Raw genomic sequence first — 18,325 nt, forward strand, 5'->3', positions numbered from 1 at the left:
TTTCCTCGATAATTAAAAATAAAACATTTCTCAATTGTCCACTAGATTCCAGTGTTGCTTATAAAAACTTGGAGGACATTCTGATTCCTGAATTTGTATATTTTATCTGTTTTTACTCCTTGGAATGTATCAACAAACCTTCCTTAGATTAGGACCATCCCACTGCTTCTGTTTTCAGTGGTAACTTCTGCAGTAACTCACAGACTTCTTGGAGATTCTGTGGTGAACACTAGATTGGGATTGGCTTTTCTCTACAGGTAGCTTAGGAGTTAGTCTTCTTGAGACACTTATTCGTGTCCAGTGGCTTTCTAGCTTCAGATATGTTATAGTGTCCTTTCCTATTCTCGCCATTCTTGTGGATTGTTGCCATATATCAAGCTTTAACCATATTTCAAAATGAACCAAAAAAAAAAAAAATATGTGTGCTCAAATGGCCATGTTTACCCCTGGGTAGGGCTTCCCTGGTAGCTCAGCTGGTAAAGAATCTGCCTACAATTCAAGAGACCCTGGGTTGGGAAGATTGCCCTGGAGGAGGGCATGGCAACCCACTCCAGGATTCTTGCCTGGAGCATCCCCATGGACAGAGGAGCCTGGTGGGCTACAGATAATGGGGTCCCAAAGATTTGAACACGGACTAAGTGACTAAGCACAGCACAGCAGCCATGGGTATCCTGTTTTGTTTTTTTCTTGCCCCACCACGCGACTTGCAGGATCCTGGTTCCCTGACCAGGGATCGAACCTGTACCCCCTGCAGCAGAGGCATGGAATCCTAACCACTGGACCACCAGGGAATTCACAGCATTTTGTTTTAATGGATGTATGAAATATATAAAGTGAGCAAAACTCACTGATTTTAAGTTTACAACTTGATGGATTTTTACATCTATCAACCTACCTACCTACCTTAGTTATCTGTCTGTACATCTATCTTAATCATTAGATAAATTAAGAGATAGATTATTTCTAGCATCCCAAAAAGAAGTTTCATGTTCCTTCCATGTCAATACCAATTCCCTCTTGTGATCTCTTCTGACTTTTATCACCATCAAATAATTTTGCTTGTTCTTTTGATTAATAAGAAGGTAATTATTATGCAGTCTTTTGTTTTTGGCTTATTTCACTCAACATAGCCTCTGAGGGATTTGTCATTGTTGTTACATGTGTCAGTAAAGAGTGTTGTGCTCTTTTTCTGTTTTGCGTAAGACACAGATGTACAGAACAGACTTTTGGACTCTGTGGGAGAAGGCGAGGGTGGGATGTTTCGAGAGAACAGCATGTATGTTATCTATAGGGAAACAGATCACCAGCCCAGGTGGGATGCATGAGACAAGTGCTCGGGCCTGGTGCACTGGGAAGACCCAGAGGAATCAGGTGGAGAGGGAGGTGGGAGGGGGGATCGGGATGGGGAACACGTGTAACTCCATGGCTGATTCATGTCAATGTATGACAAAACCCACTGAAATGTTGTGAAGTAATTAGCCTCCAACTAATAAAAATAAATGAAAAAAAAAAAAGAGTGTTGTGCTGAAGCTGACTCATTTCAGCTTGCAACTGTGTGCCTGACTTTCCAATTTTGTATTTTATGACTTCATGCTGATAACATGAAACTGGCTATATTGGAAGTATTTATTCCATAAAAGTTAGAAAACACTACCAATCAGGACTTTTTTCCTTCTTAAGGAGCCAGTTGGTAAATGTTTTTGAGCATATCACTGCAGTAGTTTTTTTTCTTTGTATTGTTGTGTAGTATTCCATTATATGGCTCTACTATGTTACTTATTCACTGTCTTGTTGATGGACATTTTTGTTATTTCTAGTTTTGCCTGTTATGAATAAAGCTGCTTTGAGCATTCTTATTCATATCTTTTAAATAACATATGTTTTTATTTATTTTGGGTATACACTTGGAAGTATGATCTCTGGGTCATGCATTGGGTAAATTTTTAGGAGATACTGCCAAACAGTTTTTTAAAGAAGTTTCACCAATTTATACTTCCACCACCAATGCAGTTTTTCCACATTCTTGTTAACTCTTGGTTTATTAGTCTTTTCAATTTTGCCATTTTGCTGGAGATTTGATGTCTCTCATCATCGTTTAAATTTGCTTGCCTTGAAGAATAATGAAGTGGGACCCCTCTCCTTACATTCAGAATCTTAGCCACTGGGCCACCAGGGAAGTCCCCCAAGTCCTTTAAATTTCCATGTAAATTTTAGATTCATTTGTTAATTTCCAAAAAAAAAAAAAAGAGAAAGAGAGAAAAGAAAAAGAAAGATCCTTGCTTGGGTTTGGTTTTGGCTTTTATTGAATCTTTAGATAAATTTGGAAAGAATTAAAATATTAATGATCTTGAATTCTGCCAATCTACTGACATGGTGTGTCTCTTAATTTATTTAGATTCTAATTTCTCTTTAATATTTTGCAGTTCTTAGCATAGTGGTCATATACATCTTTTGATAGATTCATTTCTAGTTATTTGATTTTTGAATAAAATTTGTACAAAAATGTGTTTTTAAAAATTTCACTTACCAAGGTTAGGTCCCAAAAAACACAATTAATTTTTGTATATCAATTTTGGTTTTAGTGGTACTTTAAATTCGATTATTAATTCTCATAGTTTGCAGATTCCTTTTTGATTTCCATGTATATAGTTGTGTTTTCTGTAAATAAAGGTAGAACATTTTTCTTCTTTTCCAATCCTCATACATTTTCCTTCCCTTTCTTTCCAATTGCACTTGAGTAGGGCCTCCAGAACAATGCTGAAAATATTTGATAACGGTGCACATTTTTGTCCTTAACGGAGTGGTACTGGCATCTGGGAGGGAGAGGCCAGAGATGCTGCTAAACATCCTACGTGCACGAGCCATACGCCCACAACAAAGGATCATCCAGTCACAGTGTCAACAACGCTGATTTGAGAACCCTGGTAAAGGCAAGCAGACCAACAGCTCATAAAACTTAGGGCATGGCTGCTAATATGTATAACCTTGACCTTGAATCATTTGGGAAACATTAGATTATGATCAGCATACTCCAAAATGTAATTCAGTCTAGAAAAATTTCTGTAAAAATGGTTAAGATTTGCAATGATTTGGGGCTTAAAGATCTGCTTCAATTGTCTAAAAAAATTAATTTATGTGGAAGATCTCATTTCCAAATCATGCCAAATGCAAGAAGTATGACAGAAAGGCAAGACCTCTTTACAATTTTTATGTTGTTCAGCGATAATTTAAAAAACATTTCTGGCTTGCTGGTTTGATATTTGCACAAAGAGAGTATTAAAAAAAAAGTTCTAAAACAAACTGCGGTTTGGACATCAGGGCCCCAGTGAACATTCTTCCTGTCTATAGAGACTTTTATATAATCATGGACATGGACCTCAGCAGCATCTCGCTATCAGCTGGGAGCTCATTCAGGAGAAGGGGCTTCTCCTGCAGACCCATCATCTCTTTCATCTTCAGGGCAGAGGCATCCTTAACTGGGGCATGGAAGAGCCAACTAAATTTTGGTGTAATTGGCAGCAGCTTTCTGGAATTCTTCTGAAGGGGCTGGAGGAGCTGGGGGGGAAGGTAGTATGGAAGGGAATTGTGCAGAAGTTCAGGAAAGGATAAACTGTGCTGAAAATAAAAAGAATATGCAACAACATCTGGAAATTCATTGAAAAAAGGCAACAACTAAAAGTTCATCTGGTGAAGAGAAAACAAGACCCAGATTGCCATGAATCTGGAAGGATCTGGAGACTAGAGAAAGTTCTATTAAAAAAAAAAAAGTCCCTGTGGCTATGACCAGGAAGCGAACAAAGTTGGCTTGGCTTCCTGACCCAGAAATCTCTCTCTGTATCTCCACACGCTTTCTGTTGTGAAATCTGCATAGGAAGGAAGCCAGAAGAGCAGTAAATTCCTGTGATAAGGAAAGATGGTACTACTGTGGCAGGACACAAAAGGCGCAGAGCTGAATGGAGGCTGTCTCTGGAGCTAACAGGTCATCTGTCAGGCAGAAATAAGCAAATTTCATTGCCTCTTTGAACACTGCATTCCACTCATCTCCTCGATGGAATATCTCCTTGAGTCCTAGATCACAGTATCACCCAATGGCTCAGATGACACTGGCTTGTGAAGTGGCCTATGTGTATTTCTCTGTGTGTTTTTATAGCACAACAGTGCATAATAACCACTTCAGCCGCACTGGTCATAAATCATGCTATCATCACAGTCTCTGATCACGCAAGTTCACAGTTCTCCCTGTCCATCTGAAGAATGAAGAGAGCCTAGCATTTTCCAGTGGACCTCGGTCTCCTCATTGGAGTCACGGAGGGATGACTGGGTAGTGCAATCTTCAGTTACACAGTGAATGTCATATCAAGTCTCCAGGGACGATGAGGTGAAGACCACCAGAGTTGCTGGCTGGTATTGCTTGTGGAGACTTGAAAGTAGGACAAAACACCCTTCTCTGTTAGGATTGCCGTAGGCTTGTTTGTCAAGAACCTGGCCATGTTTCTCAGGAAGCTCACAGATTTCTTCCTGCTGCAGTGTTTTCATTCTTTGTTAGCAAGCCCTTTCGCTTAGTTCTTTTGGGAGAGGAAGTTTGGCCCACTCTGTAACTCTGAGCCTTGAATTTCAGACAGATGCCTTTTGTAGTCCCTGTTATATTTACTAATCTTTGGAGAGGAGAAAGGCAGGAAAGTCTATTTGGAAGGCATTTTTGCCTCCGAAGACAAGAATGACACAATACACAACCAACCATTGTTATGGATTGACTTCATCCACCCCAAATTTGTAACTCCCAGTACCATGTGATTTATTTGGAATAAGACATTTAAAGAAGTAATTAAGTTCAAATGAGGCCATGAAAGGTGGGCCCTAATACAATATGGGGCTTGCAGGTGGCTCAGTAGTAAAGAATCTGCCTGCAATGCAGGAAATGTGGTTTGATCCCTGGGTCAGGAAGATCCCCTGGAGAAGGAAATGGTAACCCACTCCAGTATTCTTGCCTAGGGAATCCCCATGGACAGAGGAGCCTGGTGGGCTACAGTCCATGGGGTAGCAAAAAGTTGGACACGACTGAGGTGACTAAACAATACAACATGACTGGTGTCCTTATAAGAAGAGGAGATTGGAACACAGAGGGACAATCATGTGAAGATATACAGAGAGATGGCTGGCTGCAAGCCAAGGAGCAGGACCTCAGAAAAAACCAATGCTGCCAACACCTTGATCGTAGACTGCCAGCCTTCAGGACTGGGGAGAGAATACATTTTCATTGTTTAAGCAATCCAGGTGGTAGGTAGTTCATTATGACAGCCCTAGCAAACTAATACACCCATGACAGCTTGATGTATTTTTCTGGATAAACTATAGGGGAGTATAGAAGTGAAGGGCTTCCCTGGTAGCTCAGTCAGTAAAGAATCTGTCTGCAATGCAGGAGACCTGGGTTCAATCCCTGGGTTGGGAAGATCCCCTGGAGGAGGGCACTCCTCCAATATTCTGGCCTGGAGAATCCCCATGGACAGAGGAGCCTGGTGGGCTACAGTTCATGGGGTCACAAAGAGTTGGACATGACAGAGCAACTAAGCATAGCACAGCACATAGAAGTGAAACAGAAAACTTGGGTTAGGAAGCAGGCTACCATTGTAGGCACCTGGGGCTCATTCCCACAGGAGAGTCCTGGGATAGGGTACAGAACAGACCTCAGAGGTATTGCTCTTAAACCCATATATCTAAGAGTAAAATTGCTGGGTCCCGTTAGCTCTTTGTTGAACATTTTGAGGAAGTGCCAAACTAAAATTCACAGAAGCTGCATCAATTTAAACACCCACTAGCAATGTTTGAGGGTTTGAATTCTCCACATCCTCATCAATATTTGCTATTATCCCTCTTTTGTTATAGTCATCCTAGTGGTTATAAAGTGATATCTTGTGGTTTTTATTTGCATTTCTCTGATGAGTAATGATTATTGAGCATCTTTTCATGTGCTGTTTTCTTTGGAGAAGTATCTATTCAAATCCTTTGTTAAATTTCTAATGAGGTTATTTATCTTTTATTGTTTAATTGTAAGAATTATAATCTGGGTACCATTTGTTGAAAGACTATTCTTTTCCTTATTGAATGGTCTTGGTACCCTTTTCTAAATCAACTGATCATAGATGTATAGGTTTATTTTTGGATTTTCAATTCCATATGGTTGATCTACATGTCTGTCTTTATGCAAGCACTACAAAGTCTTAATTACTGTGGCTTTAAAATAAATTTGAAATTGGGAAGCATAAATCTTTCAGCTTTGTTTTTTTGTAAGATTATTTTGGCTATTTTGAGTTTCTCAGATTTCCATATGAACTTTAGGATCAGCTTGTTAATTTCATCAAATGGGAAACTTCCTTCTCATTTAGTTTTTTCCTCTAAATGTGCAAGGATAGGTTATTGATTTGAGATCTTTCTTTTTTCTTACATAGGCATTTATAGCTATAAACTTTCCTCTAACAACTGCTTTAAGTACTTCCATAAGTTTTGGTAGGTTGTGTTTTAGATGCATTCATCTCAAAGTATTTTCTAATTTCCCCATGATTTCTTCCTTGAAACTTTGTTTTTTAAATAATGTGTTGTTTAATTTTCACATACTTGGGAATTTTTCCAATTTTCTGCTGTTATTGATTTCCTCTTTCATTCTGTTGTGATCAGAGAATATACTTCATATGAATTAAAGTCTTTTAAATTTATTAATACTTATTTTATGTCCTAACATGTGATCTCACTTGGAGAATGCTTCATGTATGACTGAGGAAAATGTGCATTATTTTGTTGTTGGGTGGAGTGTTCTATAGATCTCTGCTAGGTGTGATTGGTTTATAATGCTATATTGGTCTTTGACTTAGTTGTTGACCTTTTATTTAGTTGTTCCATCTTTTATTGTAAGTTAAGTATTGGAGTCCCCAACCATTGTTGAATTGTCTGTCTCCCTTCAGTATTTCCAGGGCACCAAAACATGTATTTTTGTGTGCTATTATTAGGTGCAGTTGTCTTTTGAATCAGATAGGAGGAAACAAGCAGGTTATAAACAGAATTTTATTTAATCCATCTTTTATTTTTACCTATGTTGTTACCTTTGGCCACTGCCTCTTCTTGATGAGGATGAAAGAGGAGAGTGAAAAAATTGGCTTAACACTCAACATTCAAAAAACTAAGATTATGGCATCCACTCCCATCACTTCATGACAAATAGTTAGGGAAACAATGGAAATAGTGACAGACTTTTATTTTCTTGGTCTCCAAAATCACTGTGGACAGTGACTGCAGCCATGGAATTAGAAGACGCCTGATCCTTGGAAGGAAAGTTATGACAAAGCTGTGCTGTGTTTAGTCACCTGGTCATGCCCAACTCTTTGCAACCCCATGGACTGCAGCCCACCAGGCTCCTTTGTCCATGGGATTCTCCAGGCCAGAATACTGGAGTGGGTTGCCATGCCCTCCTCCAGAGGATCTTCCCATCCCAGGGACTGAACCCAGGTCTCCTGCATTGCAGGCAGATTCTTTAACTTCTGAGCCACCAGGGAAGCCCATTACAAAGCTAGACAGCATATTAAAAAGCAGAGCCATCACTTTACCAACAAAGGTCCATATAGTCAAAGCTATGATTTTTCTAGTAATTTTGCATGGATGTGAAAGTTGGACCATAAAGAAGGCTGAGCACCAAAGAGTTGATACTTTCGAGCTGTGGAGCTGGAGAAGACTCTTGAGAGTCCCTTGGACAGTTAGGAGATCAAACCAGTCAATCCTAAAGGAAATCAACCCTAAATTTCTTTGGAAGGACTGATACTGAAGCTCCATTACTTTGTTCACATGAAGCAAAAAACCTACTCATTGAAAAAGACCCTGATGCTGGGAAAGACTGAGGGCAGGAGGAGAAGAGGGTGGCAAAGGATGAGATGGTTGGATGACATCATCAATTCAATGGACATGAGTTTGAACAAACTTCGGGAGATGGTGAAGGACAGGGAAGTCTGGCATACTGCAGTTCCTGGGGTAGTAAACAGTTGGACAGGACTTAGCAACTGAAGAATGTTGTTACCTTTACTGGCACCTATTTTTTCTCATATAGATTTTAGTCACTGTCTAGTGTCCTTTAATTTCACTTTAGTGAATTCTCTTTAGTATTTCTTGTAGGGCAGGTCTTACGTTTGCTTATGGTTTCTCATTTATTTCTTTCAGGAAGAAGACTGTGTAACCATTTGAGTGGCTATAAAATCATTAGAAATGACTGATAAAATGATAAAACAATAATAACTCTTTATTACAAAAATATTTCATGTTCTTTGGAAACACTGTAGTTATTTTATTTTAAACCAGTTTTAAAAGCTCTCATTTTTAAAACTGAAAAAAAAAATCTTCTATAAGAATGACGAAAAAGCCTTTCCTGAATGTAGCAATACTAATAATTAAACTATGAAAAGCACTTCAGTTTAAATTATGAAATAAATTCTTTGTGAAATCAAATCTGGATCTGTAAACAATGGTATTTGCTTAAAAAACTGAACAAATAATGGAAAGCTTGGATAAAGGCACAGAACATAATTCTTGAATATTGAGTGGTAGGATTGACTTTCATAATTCCTTTCAAAGTGTTTTATACATATTAATTTAAACCTCACAGTTTTTCGCTGGTAGATCATTTATCCACAAGTGCTGGCCTGGAAATTATTTATCCTAGAGTTAGGAGATGGAATTGAAGATACAAAGTAATGGAGTCTGGGGTCACAATTTTCTTACCAGAAGCAAATGTTTTTTTCCCTCTGAATAGTTCTGGACTTTTAGAAAGAATAGTGGACATTTTCCTAATAGCATTTGCATTTAATCATGGACAAAGTAGAATCCAAAGTAGGCCTTGGCATGTGAAGAGGGTATTCAGTGGCCTTACATCATAGAAACACGTCCATTTGTAGTGTGCAGTATTCATACACGATTTCTTTTTTATTTTATTTTTTGGGATGATAGTGGTATTCTAGGATTCTAGTTCTCTCTGATTCTTTTATTTATTTTAATTTTTTAAATCATGCAAGTGTGATAACGCATTTACAGGACACTTGGAAAATATAGAATAAAGTTTCACTATATATTTCAATTATTTTTTAAGGAGACAAATTAAGGTTTTTAGTTGGAATTCCACTATCAAACTCTCAGTAATTAACAGAATGAATAGAAAAGTAGAAGGATAGAGTAGACCTGAAAAACACCATGAACCAATTCAACCAATTGTATTAAGATTTATATAATTTTTACACAACAGTAGGATACAAATTCTATTCCAGTTCCCATAGACTATAAACTAGGAAGCACTGAAATATATCTAGGGACACAAAACATGGTGCAAAATTTCATGGTCTAAAGGTTTTGAAATCATACAGAGTCTGTTCTCTTATCACTGTTCACACACTATCTCTAATCTTATTCATTGCAGACGCTCATGTTTCCTCAATCAGGTAGGCAAAGGACCAAGTTCACTCCTTCAAGTCACTGAGGAATTGATTGCTGTCATAACACATCAGCTGCTATCGTTGGAGCCAAGCACGCATTGTAGATCTTACTTGAGAATGGTACTTTGCTCAAAGCCTTTCTGGAGAGTTTCTTCTCAGCATGACTCATCAGGAAATTTTCTCAGAAATTTAGGGGCTATCTGGGAGGTCCAGCCACTAATGATCTACCTTCCTGTTCAGACAGGATATTTTCCCTTAGCCAACTAAAGAAATCCCTTTTATAAAGAGCTGTCCTGCTGAGCTTTCGCAGGATTAAGTGCCTAGATGAGTGCCCTCTACCAGGGAAAGCTGGAATGGATTTGGTTTATTTCTTAGCTCTGTGGAATCCATTTTGAAAACTGTCAGCCAAAGCAGATTAACAGAGCGATTACCATAAGCTATTTTGTGGATTTCATCCAAATTCTGAGGGCTTGAACTCAAGTCTTTCTTGTCTTGAATGTCATGCATTTGAACAGGAAGGAGTAAAATGACCCATTTTGGTGCATCTTGGCACTTTATTAAAATCAGGTCTAAGGCTAACCCAGTATGATTTTTTTTTCCCCCAAAGGAAGTCTTATTGATAGAGGAGTTACTTTTTCCCAAGATTGCTCCATCTAGCAGGTTACTTGAGGTCTAGTTTATTTACTTCCTCCACTAAGTGGAAGGACTTTAAAGCAATGTTGCAGACATGTCCCAGAAAGTTCTCTTGAAACAGAGAAATTAGAATTGACAGTATTTGAGGCAGGTCAAGGAGTTTAACTGGATTATGCCTCTGGGTTTCTGTGACCACCTTACTCTACACTTCTCCCTGTGATGGAGTTTATTTTTCCAGGCAGACAATGCATTAAGAATGTGTTTGGGGGGCCTCCGTGGTGGCTCTGTGGTAAAGAATTCACCTGCCAATGCAGGAGACATGGGTCCAATCCCTTATTGGAGAAGGTCCCACATGCTGCAGACCAGCTAAGCCTGTGCATCCTAACTATTGAGCCTGTGCTCTAGACCCCGGGAACCACCACTCCTGAGCCCACCACCCTAGAACCCATGCTCTGTAACGAGACAATCCATCACAGTGAAAAGCCCGCACACTGGAGAGCAGTCCTTGCTCACCGCAACTAGGGAAAAACTGGTGCAGCAGTAAAGACCCAGCACAGCGAAGAATAAATAAATATGAAATTTTAAAAAAGAACATGTTTTTGGTTTTGACATCATGTCTCAATTGCAGAAGTGATTTGGTCACAGATCATCGGCTGAACCATCTGGGGTTTCTTGATTTGGGGAAGAAAGGGGGATGGAAATGGACTTGGAAATGACAGAGGATAGAGTCTTTCAATTCCATCTAACATGCAAGGGAGGAGGATGCAGTGCTGGGGCTGATGGAAGAAGGTTGGAGTGATTGAGCCTGAATCGAACAAAAATGCATGAAAAGAAATACAAGGAATAATATTGGGATGTGGCAAACACTATGATTGTGAGGGAAAGTCCATTGTTTCTATGAATTAAGATCTTATGGAATATTGGGTTCAAATTATATTTTGTTTTAATTTTTATCACTGAATAAGGGCCTTTTGAGTCCACGGTTCAATGTAAGTGGCATTTGGGGCGATCCTGGCTAATTAAGAAATTAGTCAACATGCTTTAGAAATCATGTCATCAAATACAAGTAGAAAATATTTTCCCAGCTATCTGAAAAATAAACCAGCAAAAAATGAAAAGGTCAAGTTGCTATAAACCCTTTGGCTTTTGTTATGGGCAGTTGCAAATAACATCACTCATTCTCAGATAACTGGAGCTTGAGTTACATGAAATAAGCCTTCGGAATTAAGCTGATGGGTGGTCTTTAGCTTGTTACTCCGGCACTTGGGTACCAATACTTAATATTCATGATTAAATCCAAGCAGAAAAATTCTTGAAATTACAGCCTCCTTTTGTGTTTGGGGAAGAATCTAGTTACAGCCCAAATTTTCATTTTACCAACATGTTTTAACCTCACTTAACAGAAAAGGGGTAGAGTTCCAAGTACTATTCAATGTTTACCTTTGGTTTGCTTGCTGGAGAATGTGACAGGTTTGCAGATGTGTTTCTAATGCAAAGATAAGGAACCTGTTTCTCTCTTTCTCTTGCAACACAACACCTCACAAAAGCCTCCATAGTGCAGATCCAGCTGTTGGGAGAGTTTAGGCACAAAAACTCTGCAAACATGTAATCTGTTGTCTCCTTGGTGCACCTATGAATGTCTGGCTTTCACAGACAGGTGCCCTTATTTATAAACTCCTCCCGTGAAGACAGCCAGAGGTGTGAGCTGTGCCTGTCAGGGTGAATGATGGGTGCAGAGGAGTACAGAGGATTAAATAGTGAGGCTGTCCTGAGTTAAAACCTGAACTCTCCCAGTCCCTCGGGGCAGGACACCTGGAGCTCGTCCTGCCAGGTCACCCTAACAGGTTTTGTCAGATATGGCCCGTGGTGAGAAGTAAATAAATAGAATATGTGTATGGGAGGGGAGGGCTTCCCAGGTGGTGCTAGTGATAAAGAACTTGCCTGCCTGTGCAGGAGACCTAAGAGAGGTAGATTCGATCCCTGGATTGGGAAGATTCCCTGGAGGAGGGCATGGCAACCCACTCCAGTGTTCTTGCCTGGAGAATCCTGTGGACAGAGGAGCCTGGTGGGCTACAATCCGTAGGGTCACAACGAATCGGACACGGCTGAAGCAACTCAGCACACACGCACTTGGAAGGGGAATGGGATGAAGGATGTTTGGGGAATTTACTCCAACCAGTGAACTTCAAAATGCCTCTCACGGCTGAAAACAGAGCTCTCAGGGGTGGTTCTTTGATTGTTCACTCAGGTGATGCCCCATGCTACAGGGCATGCCTTCAACCTACTACCCTGCCAGCCTAACTTCTCCTTTCTGCTCCTTTGCCCCTTGAGACTCAGGGTTGAAACCAGGGTGAGGTGGGGAGATAACCTGAAAAGAACCATTGAGCGGCTTTTGAAACACTGGTTGGATCTTTCACAAGGGTGATCGATCACACATTGGTTTTCATGCTTGTGAAATATAAAATACTCTTTTCTCTTTTATTTTGAATTTATGTGAGTACTCATCAAATCTAAGAATTAGTGCCTAATGGTTTAAATAAACCATTATAATAACATGACTCTGTATGCAGTTTGTCTCCTAAAAAAGGAAGCTTAACTTAGATACCATTATTAAGTTAATCTTTTTTATTTTTCTTTTTTAAAAATTAAAAATTTTTAAGTTAAAAAAAAGTTTTTGAAATAGTTTTTGATATGACCCACTTCTTTAAAGTCTTTATTGAGTTTGTTACAATGCTGCTTCTATTTTATGGTTGTTTTTTTTTTTGGCCATGAGGCATGTAGAATCTTACATCCCCGACCAGGGATTGAACCTGCATCCCTTGCATTGGAAGTGAAATTCTTAACCGCTGGACTACCAGGGAAGTCCCTAAATTTTAATTAAAAAAAAAAAATTGAAGTATAGTTGATTTACAGTGTTTCAGGTTTACAACAAAACAATTATATATTTGGATATAAATGTATTTTTTTCAGATTCTTTTCTATTATAGGTTGTAACAAGATATTAAATATAGTTCCCTGTGCTGTACATGAGGTCCTTGTAAGCTAGTCTTTTTAAGTGGCATAGTACTGGGCAAACAAGCTCCTCTGTTGTAGAGAAAAGGCTTTATAATTATATACGTCTGATTTAAATTTCTGTTCCAGCCTCTATTACATATAAATGACCTTGGACAAGTGGTTATACTCTGTGCCTTAGTGTCCCACCTCTGTGAGATGGGGTAGTGCCGTTTCTCTTCGTGCTGTGATGAGTGAGTCCACCGACTCTACCTAGGGAGCACTCATTCTGATGCAGAGGGTGCCTCCGTGCACGTCAGCGCCTTCCTTCAACGATTCGTGATAGACCCTCTTTTAAAACAAGGATTACACCAAGGGGGAAGAGAAGATGGGATGAATTGGGAGATTGGGATTGACACGTACACTCTTGGCACCATGTATAACATAGACAACGAATGAGAACCTGCTGTATCGCGCCAGGAACTTGACTCAGCGCTCTGCGGTGACCTGGATGGGCAGAAGTCCAAAAGAGAGGGGATGTGTGGACATGTGTGGCTGAATCAGTCTGCTGTACGGCAGTAACGATACAATGTTCGAAGGCAATTATAATCCAATAACAATTAATTTAAAAAAAGAAAAAAATAATAAAAACAAGGATTATCCATGATGCAGTGACTCCAAAATGTTACCTTCTTGGTTGCTGTTTAATCACTGTAGAAAAAATTTCCCTGGATGCAGAGTTTTCTGCTGATTTTCACTCTCTCCTGGAAGAGACACTGAATACAGAAAGCAACAGTTATTTGGTGACTGGGAAATGGATCGAAACATGAGAAGTATCCTTATCAGGAAGAGTTTTTCTCCCTGTTCTTGGAACTTTGGTTTTCCCTCATTAAACCCATCTCTAGGGATATAAGCACGGCTTTTCTCTACCCATGTGTCAGACATTTGTGATGATATTGATGCCTGTGTGATAGAAACCTAATTTCAGGGATAATAAAGCAAGAATATTAGAGCTGGAAGAAAGTATCCCTGTTAGTAAAGCAGGACAGTGATGGGCCCAGAAGGGATTGGGAACCTAGAGAGGTCACATGGTGAGTTCATGGCAGAGAAAGGATTAAAATCCAGAATATTAGACTTTTATCCCAAAGCCCTTCATTTCAGAAAGGGTGTTTGATTATAAACGTTTGTTTTTCTCTCAGTTGCTGCTCTTGGTGAACTGGAAAGATGGAAGCCAATATTAAGAAGCTGGGCTCTTTTACTATACTTCAAGAGGTCTTCTAAGTGATTTGAAAGAGCAGAGTCAGGTGAATTCGAGTTGGAAAAAGAATGGCCTTCCCAGATTGGAATCCCCACAACAGTTTCTGTTTGGGGCAAATATTGGAACATCATACCTTGAGTTTCTCACTTATTCTACTCATTAATGATCAGCACACTCACTGATTTTAAGGAGCAAAAAGTTCATATAATTTGGGGAAAATCAGAAGGAGTATTTCTTAAAGCTGTGTGAGGAACAATCTCTTATATGGACTTGTTTTGATTGCTATATGAAACGAAATCATAGTGAGATTTCTCAGGCTTTACAACTATGAATTAAAAATTAACAACCAGTCTCTGGCCAAAATCTGCTCCCTAACCTGTGTTCCGCATCTTGTTCCAAGAGCAGCACAGCCGGCCAAGCATACCGGATGGCGCATCGGCAGCAAGAACTGGAAAGGAGAATTTTGCCCTGAGTTTGAAGGTGTTATTTTTCCCATGGTTTGATTTGCCTGGCATTCTTTGCCTGGCATTTTTTTCCCCCTTTTCCTTTGCAAGGAAAGGGAGAAATGAGCGTTAGTTGCTGATGAAGTTGAGAGGGCGCTGAGGCTGGCTGGCTTTATTACTTTTGGCAGATGAATGGTGTGATGTGGTTTTACTTCCTATTTGCAGAGCCTTTCTAGAAACCTGGGTTCTGTTCTCCGGTGAGTCCTCCTTGTCAGCTTATATATATTTTAGAAAGAGAAAATGAAAATGCAAAAGGTGGAATGGAATTTTTAAAAGCAGATTGTTAAAGAGAACCAGAGGACCCCATGGGAAAGCAGGGGCATCAGAAGGGATGGAGCAGGAGATGATTGTCAGCGTTCAAAAACTACTTTTCTTTCTAGCACAGAATTTGTAGAATTTGCACGTGTGCAGTCTCCCTTTGACTGCAAGGAGATCAAACCAGTCAATCCTAAAGGAAATCAACCCTGAATATTCATTGGAATATTGGAAGGACTGATGCTGAAGCTCCAAACCTGTAGTCACCTGGTGTGAAGATCTGACTCATTGGAAAAGACCTGATGCTGGAAAAGATTGAAGGCAAAAGAAGGAGGCAACAGAGCATTAGGTGGTTAGGTAGCATAGCATCACAGACTCAATGGACATGAATTTGAGCAAACTCCGGGAGAGAGTAAAGGACAGGGGAACTTGGCATGCTGCAGTCCATGGAGTTGCAGAGTTGGACGTGTCTTAGCGATTGAACAAGAAGTCTATTGTAGCTAATAATGACACTAACAAAAGCATCAGTTACAAATGACGTGTGTGTGGTACATCCCAGCTTATCAGTGGCTTTTGGCACACATTATTTCATTTAAACAAAGGAACACAGAGCAAACTTTTTGAGGATTCACAGTAAAAGCCCCAGAGCTTGGGCCCCAGGATGATGCTCTAGTGTGGAATAGACGAGCAGACAGCGGACCTGGCATCTGGTGAATGGTTTGGGCTCGGCTCACTCATTAAAGGCTTGGACAAGGCACAAGCTCCTAGGCCTGTTTTCCTCATTTTTAATGTGATAAAATTATATTAAAGATCTCTAGGAATCCTCCCAGCACTAATATTCTAATTCTGTGATCAATTTCTCCGGATGCGGAGAAATTTTTCATCTTAAACAAGGCACCCTTTGAATGTCGCAAGACTCACTCTGCTCTTTGAAGAAGTCCCTTCTTGCAGCCAACAGTCTTTCTGAAGGTTTACACTTGGTTTACTAAACCATTATCTTTTCAAGCATGCAACTAGCTAAAAAAATTAGAGCTTTCATCACCCTGCTTCTATTCTGAAATGAAAAATTCTCCCTGAAAAGATTTAAATGGGAGTGTGTCCTGCACTTATTGTGTAACTATCGGACAATGTCACAAGTCTGGAATCCATTATTGGATGCCATAAGCCAACTCTTTTTTTAAAAAAAGAGTATTAATACTTTTTTGGTTTAATTTTTATTCAAGTATAGTTGAGTTATAACAGTTTGTTAGTTTCAGGGGTACAGCAAAGTGATTCAGTTATACTGATACAGATATCTACCCTTCTACAGATTCTTTTCCCTTAGAGGTTATTACAAAATATGGAGTAGAGTTTACTGTGCTATACACAGTATAGTCCTTGTTGTTGATCTATTTTATATATAGCAGTGTGTATATGTTAACCAAATTCCTAATTTATCCCTCCCCCACTCTTTTCCCTTTAAGCCAACTCCTCTCTTTCTCTCTCTCTGACTCTCTTTTTTAAAGCCAACACTTCTTGAATGTAATTCTAAGCCTGGAAATCCACTTGTGTTCTTTTTCTGTTTCAGAATCCAATCCAGAGTCCCACATGGCACCACCATGTTTTACAGAGGTGAACAGAAGGGTCTGGGGAAGACCCCAGAGTGCCTTTTAGAGGTATTGCCTTTGACCTGGATTTTCCCTCTTGTTCTAGAGGTGGTATTGCACAGTAATTAGTTAGACTCTGCTTTTTTAAAAAAAAATTATTTTATTGATGTATAGTTGTGTTGTTGAAGTAATGTACTAATTTCTGCTCTACAGCAAAATGATTCAGTTATATATATATATATATATATATATATATATATATGGGAGAAGGAAATGGCAACTCACTCCAGTATTCTTGCCTAGAGAATCCTGTGGACAGAGGAGCCTGGTGGGCTGCTGTCCATAGGGTCGCATAGAGTCAGACACGACGGAAGTAACTTAGCACGTAACTTAGCATTGGAGAAGGAAATGGCAACCCACTCCAGTGTTCTTGTCTGGAGAATCCCAGGGACGGGGGAGCCTGGTGGGCTGCCATCTATGGGGTCGCACAGAGTCGGACGGACACGACTGAAGCGACTTAGCAGCAGCAGCAGCAGTATATATATGTGTATATATATACACATACACGCATCCTTTTTCCATTATGGCTTATCACAGGATATTGAACATAATTCCCTGCACTCCACGGTAGGACCCTGTTGTTATCCCATATATAACAGCTTGCCTCCGCCGACCCCAAACTCCCCCTCCACTTCTCTCTGTCCGCCTCCCCTTTGGCAACCACAAGTCTGCCTTCTATGTCTGTGTAGAGGCTGCTTTCCTGACCAGTCACTGATTCCCCAGGGTGGCTTTGGCTATTCTTCCACGATAGTGTCAGTTTGCAAACCTCTGTCACAACACTCATCGGGCTGGACTGCAATCTCTCTCACACACACCGAGAGCTGCTCAGCATTAAGGCCGTATCGGGGGCTGAGAAGACGTGTTGGCCATTCAGGCAATGTAGTTCACTTCAGCTGGCTTTGGTGGCATTGAGGAAAGGCGTCTTGAGACCTTTGCTTATGGCTAGACCCTCAAACTATAGGCCCCATGAAGTGAGGGATTGTTTCTGTCTTGGTTACTACAGGCTTTCCAGGCCCCACTGGTGCCTGACCCAAAGGAGGCTCTCCATAAATATTTGCTGAATGAACAAACGCATGAGGAGGTGAGAAGCCGTGGAGCTGGAGGAGCACCAGCAGAGACAGGGAACACCACAGCCGGCGAAGGAAGGGCGTTTGGCCCTCTCGGTCCCCACCCGGGCGGCCTTGGCAGCGAGAAGGAAGGAATCCTCCTCTCCCGTGGGGGCCAGCTCCGAGTTCTTCAGCTGTTCTGAGTTGGAAGGCTCCCCTCACTACATCACACCTGGCTATATTTCAAAGATTAATGAACAGCGTCTTGTCAGCTTTAATATATTGCACTCGGGGAGTTTACTTTGACGATGTAATCATAAATTCCCTGAGCTGCGAATTACACCTTAAGGACTTAAATGAAGTCCTAGTGAGCACCAAAGAAACGGGACTCACCGTAAAATGTAAAAAGTGCCAGTTTTGAGAGAAAACTGTAAATTTTCTAGGACATTAGGTTTCAAAAGAAGGATTACACACAGACTAAACAAAGTAGAAGTCATAAAAATTTAAAGACACCACAAAACATAACAAAAAT

At 40.1% G+C, this 18,325-nt stretch overlaps 1 protein-coding gene across 1 annotated transcript in view; it reads left to right on the plus strand.

Moving 5' to 3' along the window:
• ANAPC10 (anaphase promoting complex subunit 10) overlaps positions 1 to 2,930 on the plus strand; it is a 212,051-nt gene extending 209,121 nt beyond the window's left edge. Inside the window, exon 5 of the mRNA XM_043485348.1 lies at positions 2,800 to 2,930. Coding sequence (XP_043341283.1) covers positions 2,800 to 2,916 — 117 coding nt within the window. The 3' untranslated portion in view covers positions 2,917 to 2,930. The remainder of the gene's footprint in view (positions 1 to 2,799) is intronic.
• Positions 2,931 to 18,325: the final 15,395 nt, after the last annotated feature.

This window comes from Cervus canadensis, chromosome 1, assembly GCF_019320065.1.
Source record: "Cervus canadensis isolate Bull #8, Minnesota chromosome 1, ASM1932006v1, whole genome shotgun sequence".
NCBI classification, from domain to species: domain Eukaryota; kingdom Metazoa; phylum Chordata; class Mammalia; order Artiodactyla; family Cervidae; genus Cervus; species Cervus canadensis.